This window comes from Nicotiana sylvestris, chromosome 3, assembly GCF_000393655.2.
Source record: "Nicotiana sylvestris chromosome 3, ASM39365v2, whole genome shotgun sequence".
NCBI classification, from domain to species: Eukaryota; Viridiplantae; Streptophyta; class Magnoliopsida; order Solanales; family Solanaceae; genus Nicotiana; species Nicotiana sylvestris.
In genome coordinates this window covers 62,402,578-62,409,400 of record NC_091059.1, presented here as the reverse complement: position 1 = coordinate 62,409,400, position 6,823 = coordinate 62,402,578, and the positions used below count along the sequence as shown (strand labels likewise).

At 35.9% G+C, this 6,823-nt stretch overlaps 1 protein-coding gene across 3 annotated transcripts; it reads left to right on the top strand.

Annotated features, from left to right (window-relative positions):
• Positions 1-303: 303 nt before the first annotated feature.
• Positions 304-4,750, top strand: LOC104234762 (phosphatidylinositol/phosphatidylcholine transfer protein SFH12-like). Of its 3 annotated transcripts, none has more exons than XM_009788396.2 (14): positions 304-362; positions 861-926; positions 1,323-1,584; positions 1,704-1,803; positions 1,896-2,162; positions 2,338-2,415; positions 2,503-2,604; positions 2,691-2,740; positions 2,908-3,007; positions 3,122-3,217; positions 3,303-3,401; positions 3,580-3,703; positions 3,817-4,211; positions 4,294-4,750. In XM_009788396.2, exons 2-14 carry the CDS (start codon positions 893-895, stop codon positions 4,378-4,380), a joined length of 1,794 nt encoding a protein of 597 aa, XP_009786698.1. In that variant the 5' UTR covers positions 304-362; positions 861-892; the 3' UTR covers positions 4,381-4,750. The 3 variants fall into 3 exon arrangements, with proteins under 3 accessions (XP_009786698.1, XP_009786700.1, XP_009786697.1); XM_009788398.2 differs by lacking the exon at positions 304-362 and adding an exon at positions 369-500 and having other exon boundaries at positions 3,976-4,211; XM_009788395.2 differs by lacking the exon at positions 304-362 and adding an exon at positions 369-500.
• Positions 4,751-6,823: the final 2,073 nt, after the last annotated feature.

The window sequence follows — 6,823 nt, the reverse complement described above, 5'->3', positions numbered from 1 at the left end:
AAAATTTAAAATAGTAGTATATTCTATTTACAATAGTGCTAGCGTTTAGAATGTACATAGAGTAAAAGAGCAATGACATTTATTTATTACTGGGAAAACAAACAATAAATGTATTAGAAATGTTGGTTATATGCACGAGACACGGTTTGGTAGTTGCTTCCAAGAACAGAGGGCCAGTAATTTCCTTATCACTCCAAATCCGATTACTACTGGTGGATATTATTCCTAAACAAATTTTACAGCTTGTCCATTCACTTATTTATAAGGACCCCCGTTTGTTTCGAGCATAGTAGTTAATTAGGTAATTTAAGAGAAAACTTCTCCATATTTTCTTATTGTCCCTGCCATTTTTATTGTCACTGGTAAATTACTACACTTTTCTTTTGTTTTTCACCCTATCAATTCGATCTTGCTTACCCAAAACTCCACCACCTATGTGAACTCACTAATGTGAGCTCCCCATATTTAGTTCTATGTCTCGATAAAGGAGAAAAGTTACGGTAGGTTGTTATATTATGATACATCTTCCTAGTAATAAAATACCTAAAAGTATAAATTACTTTCCAATATTAAAATAAAATAGGCTTGAATGGACTTTTGATGTTTATCTTTTCAATTGAAATTTGCCATTTCTAGCATTTCATGGTGTAAGGTTTCTTGATATATGATCACATTGTCTTGAATTTATTGTGTATGTTTCCCATTTATTGATCTTTCGCTTCAATCTTGTTTGGCTTTTTTGATTACTCATTTCAACGGATCTCAACTATTGTCGAATATGCATGAAATCTTTGTTTCAAATATCAAGTTTTGTTTCTGTTGGTGCTTTGAAATTTATTCTTCTCTGTATGTTTTAATAGGTGTAGGCATTCAGCAAGAGAGTAAATTCTAAATGTCAGGACCTCTTGAACGACCAGTCAGGCCAAGTAAGTTCTATTTCCCCCTTATTAGGCTTGAATCAGAGGCTGAAATCTCCCTATTTATTATCTCTAAATGTAGTTGATCCAGGATACTTACATGAAGCTATAGTTTAAAACTTACTCTAGAATTGATGAAAATTTATATCTTGGTTTTAGAATATATCAAATCACCAACATCTTTGCTATAAGCCCCCCTCCAGGGGAGTTGAAATATGTTGTATTAAAGTATTGATCGATTAGTAACATGGTACTTGCCCCTGCTGGCACCGGAAGTGTTAATAAATGTGGGAAGACACGAGTCACGAAAAATCCTATGAAAAACACAATCGCTTCTGCGTCTTTTTATCGTTTGGATGTGTAAAATCTACGTCCTAGACAACCTTGTCTAATTACTTTTTACAGGTATGGAAAATATTGATATTGAAAATACTGAGGAGGAGAGGAAGCCAAGGCTTGGGTCATTCAAGAAAAAGGCACTTAATGCCTCCAACAAATTCAGACAGTCTCTTAAAAAAACTGGCCGGAGAAACAGTAGAGTCATGTCTGTTGTCTTCGAGGATGAGCATGACGCGGAGGAATCAAAGGCAGTTGATGCCTTCCGTCAAGCACTTATCCTGGAGGAATTACTTCCTGCTAAACATGATGATTATCATATGATGCTAAGGTAACAAAAGTCTTTTCCTTTTATAATCATGGTTACAATTTCTTGATGCTAAGGGATTTTTCCTAGTACAATGCTTGATGACAAGTATTTGTGTTTCTACATTTTGAATGATGATACAGGTTTTTGAAGGCCAGAAAATTTGATTTAGAGAAAACAAAGCAGATGTGGTCTGATATGCTTAATTGGAGGAAGGAATTTGGTGCAGACACTATCATGGAGGTACTTTTTAAAACGCCATATCAGGTTTGACAGGAAAAATAGTAATTCTAAAGATTTAAGGTCTAATTCACATTTTGGAACATCTTTCGTAGGACTTTGAGTTCAAAGAAAAGGAGGAGGTCGTCAAGTACTATCCTCAAGGGCATCACGGAGTTGACAAAGATGGAAGACCAGTATATATCGAAAGAATTGGTCAAGTAGATTCTACCAAGCTCTTGCAAGTCACAACAATGGACCGTTATCTCAAGTACCACGTGCAAGAGTTCGAGAGGACTTTCAATGACAAATTGCCAGCTTGCTCTATTGCAGCCAAAAAGCATATTGATACAAGCACAACTATTTTGGATGTACAAGGAGTGGTACGTTGAGATTATAACGCTTTTAAAATTAAGTGAGAATATCTGTCTGCTTTGCCTTAGAATGTGATTGCTGCAATTGTTTGTTTCCAATGATTTCTTTGTAAGAAGTAAAGACGCAAAAAAAGAAATGTGTATTTAGATATCACTAACTAAATTTACGTATATCATGCCTCAGGGACTTAAGAATTTCAACAAATCAGCAAGGGATCTCCTTCAATGCATCCAAGGTGTGGATGGTAACAATTATCCTGAGGTACTTGCTTCTTGCTGGCCATTAGTTAATTTTGAGAAATTATTTCACGTTCCTGTCGCTTACTTGAATATTTTATTCACTGTTTAGAGCTTGTGTCGTATGTATATCATCAATGCTGGTTCTGGATTCAGGCTTTTGTGGAACTCTGTCAAGTCATTCCTTGACCCCAAGACGACTGCAAAGATCAACGTAAGCCCACATTCATCTTTGCATCTTAAATGGACTGCCTGAGTCATTTTCATTGGAATAACAAATTCATGGCTCGTTTCTTTTAGGTTCTTGGTAACAAATACCAGAGCAAATTGCTTGAAATAATTGATGGCAGGTAAATACAGGTGAATTTAAATATTCTCTCCGCTTTCCTCACCATTCCTCCAGCTAAATGTCCCGAGGATATGTGACTTTGATTCTCGTCCAAAAATAATATGAGAGAACGACATTATCTATTTGATATAAGCCTAAAACGACTTGTTTGTCACTACCTTGTCTCAGTGAACTTCCAGAATTCTTAGGTGGTACATGTACTTGTGCCGAAAAAGGAGGATGTATGCTTTCTGATAAAGGCCCGTGGAATGATCCAGAAATAATGAAGGTTAATTTCATCTGTAGTTTCAAAGTTTTAGTGTTCAATACCTTTAAATCTTGTAATATTTCTGAATTACATTTTTCCATAGACACACCTAAGATGTGATTAATTTGATGCCAGATGGTTCACAGTGGCATGCATAAATGCTCAAAGAAAAGTGCCAGTCCCACAGTTGATGAGAAAACAATTTCCGAGGATGGCAATGCTAATCCGAAGGTGCCTCTCAGTGTTTTTTATTCTTCATAAAGCAATGAAGTGATTAAATATATGGGATCAGCAATAACTTTCGTAGATGTTGCAGGAAGCAAAGAAGAGCAATTCCATTAAAATGAGAACTGCCTCTTCCAAAGTCCAAAGGGAACATGCATCTCATATGCAGCTCTCTACTGTCCATGAGGAAGTAAGTTTCTTCTTCATCCATCAAATATTAGAATGCACAAAATTTATACTTCAATTTTTCATGAAATGAAGTTAAGCTTCGCTAACATCTGTATCGAAGAAGTTTGATAGAAATAAAATGGATTTTCTTTGTTCAATCAGTATGTCCCAAATAGAATAAAATGGAAATGTATTTGTAGGTTGAAGTAAAGAAAAACCTCCCTAGTGCATATGATTCTGATAAGTATATCCCTGTGGTGGACAAAGTAATTGATTCAACTATGCCTAATGCTACAAAAGCCGACAACTATGCCATTGCAAAAGGTACAGAGTTATTCTCTTATTGTATGTACATCAGATGTTCAATAGACAAGATGCTTTTGCTTTCAATATCCTGCTTCATTTGTAGTATTAGCTTTTACTTGCCCTGTTTTCAGCCTCAGATTTCTTACCCATGCACGATATTTCTAAGTCACCCGAAGGATTTAGCAACCACCTTTTCACTGGAGTGATGACATTCGTGATGGGGGTCGTGACAATGGTCCGAATGACACGCAATATGCCAAGAAAGCTTACGGATTCGACCCTCTTGTCAGGTTCCCTAAAGGCCGTTGACATGGTTAAACCACAAGCTCAAGAATATCGTTTGAATGGATCTGCCATCTCGAATAATGAGTACTTCAGCATGATGAAACGGATGGGAGAGCTCGAGGAGAAGGTCATTACTCTTAGCAACAAGCCTAGTGCCTTACCACCTGAGAAAGAGGAAATGCTCAACAATGTCATGAGTCATGTTGATAAATTGGAACAAGAGCTTTGTGCAACCAAGATGGTATTATCTTCTTCCCTTGATCAATCAATTCAGTAGTTTCACATAACATTAATTTATCGACTTCTCATATTTTTATTGGCAGGCACTCGAGAAAGCTCTTGCTCGTCAAGAGGAGCTCTTAGCCTACATTGAGAAGAAGAAGAAAAAGAAGAACTTCTTTGGTTTCTAAGCGCGGAAGCCACAATGCTGCTTGAATGACACGCCACGCGTATTAAGTTCACCATGTTAACTTTAATGTAAGCTTATTGTAAATGATCTGATAGAGGCTTTGCTCATGTCCTCTTCGGCGAGATTCACATTCCCCAGCAACTTCTTTGTGAGCTCTAATAGTAATATACTCTGTATATTACACATTCAGTGGCTTGCATTTTTGGTTCTTAGTTTTCTGTATATAAGGATAATAGCAGTTTGCATTAGTTCTAATTGTTGCCTTGCAAAGATAGAGCTTCTTTTGTTGTTTAAGATAGCCTCCATCTTGCTTCTCGTGTGTCAAAGATATTTTTTTCTTTTAATCCATCTTGTACTTCCTTTTCTTTGATTACATGGAGAATGAATTTAAACCTGCTATAGTAGGTTAATTTATACAATCATGTCACTTAAAAAAGTAATTTTCATGTAAATAACTCCATTTAATAACCATTGATTGATAACCTACACAACAAATGGCAAGTAACTTGCTATATATAACAAGTAAAATTATATTAATGGTAAAACAATTATTTAAACGGAGCATATAACTTAAATCTTATAAATTTGCAATTTCATCTGTTATAGAGGCATCTTAGCAGCAAAAATGCAGCTTCTCTGCACAACAGAAGATGAATGTACAAAGATATCCCGCATGGATAATGTTTGGGATGAATCCTAGTTGTTTCGTTGTTGCTGTTGAATCTGGCAAAAGAAAGAAGTACATAGTATACTTCAGATCCTACTCCGATTTATTCCTAAAACTGATGACGTCTAAATACCACAAAAACTGAAAGTCACCTGAAATTTTTGCAGCTTCTTGGCTGTTAATATATGCAAGAATTACCTCTTGTCTCATAAAAGCATGTTCAACCTGAAAATGACTATTAAGATGTTGTCAACTCAGCGTCCTTGAGAAAGATAATTGATATATAGATGCTATTTCAGAAACACAACGTTATGTATAACGAATTACGAATGCTTGCTGGATTCACAACATTATGTTACGAATGCTTGCTGAATTTTGAACACGACTATGTTAGTCCAATCCTGTACAAATTCTTTTTCTGTGATAGAGTAGTTGTATTTGGACCAGTTTGCCCGCAATTCAACTAATCTGTGAGGCAGCCTACTACAACTCACAAGCACAAGTGCCGGGCTGATGTGAACAGTAAAAAGTAAAAAGAAAGGATAGGGCCCATACTGTCTATCTGACTCGAGTGAGCTAAACCATGTGAAATACCCTAAACTTATGCATGAAAGCCAAATTATCCATAGAAGCCATTTGAAAACCATATATATTTTCAAATCAAAACATAAAACATTATCAAAATTGAAACCATGCATAAAGCATTTTAATAAGAATAATCAAATTGAAATAAATTAAATATCCTTTCTTGTATGTCATGTACAATCTCATAGTTACAACCCGATACAACTATGTATAGAACCTCTATACCAAAGAATAAAAATAAACACTTGGATATGACAGCTACCACATAATATAGGTGGTGCCTTATCACGTACTTTGGAAAGAGAGTTATCCTAGCCCTATCTATTCATCACGTGCCACACCTCATCTTGAAATATGTAAAGTAGAGCAGGATGTTAGGTGTTGTCCTGATTTTCTTACCATGTTTGGTTTTCCTATTTGTTGAAGGAAAGAGAAACATATTTACCTTAATTGGGTTTTCCTTCTTGTAGAAGAAAATTACTAATCTCCCATATTTGGCTAGTCCTTTTTCTTGTAGGAAAATGTTTGGAGTTTTATAAATTGAAGATCCGTCCTTCTCATTCAGCAGCATCCACAATATAGCCATATGGGATTTGAGAGTCGTGTTTAGGGGGAGAATTTTACGGAACAAGTGTTAGGGTGTCACTCGTGTTTGCCTCTTCGTGAGGTTGTTCTCTCGATTTTTGTACTCTCTTTTAAATAGTGGATTGCTCATCTGTGCCGTGGACGTAGGTCAATTGACCGAACCACGTTAAATGTTTGTGTCTCTTTTGATATATTTCTTTTGCTGCCTGATTTATCATCGTTCAAGGTTTGCTTTGCTAGTTTCCGCATGACACCTGTTTTTCGGTCCTAACAAGTTGTATCAGAGCAAGGTTTAAGACAGGTTTATCTTGGCGGGATTAATTTTAGCCGCAACATATTTGACGATAATCATGATTTTTATCTGAGAAATTTGACCGGTGTGCTACGCACGTTGAGACAAACTTTGTGGTGGAGATATGGAAATGCGACATGTTGAAGATTATGTGAAGAAGGTGGATCAAGTTTATTTTGTCAGAAAATTCACGCCAAGGGGGAGAATTGTTAGGTGTTATCCTGATTTTCTTAACATATTTGATTTTCCTATTTGTTGAAGGAAATGGAAACATATTTATCTTAATTGGGTTTTCCTTTTTGTAGAAGGAAATTA

Excerpts from the sequence above, each read along its gene's own strand:
- LOC104234762 (XM_009788396.2), top strand. The coding sequence starts at position 893 with ATGTCAGGACCTCTTGAACGACCAGTCAGGCCAA. Across the intron at positions 3,008-3,121 it reads ATGATCCAGAAATAATGAAG|ATGGTTCACAGTGGCATGCA; the intron begins GTTAATTTCATC and ends ATTTGATGCCAG. Across the intron at positions 3,704-3,816 it reads CAACTATGCCATTGCAAAAG|CCTCAGATTTCTTACCCATG; the intron begins GTACAGAGTTAT and ends CCCTGTTTTCAG.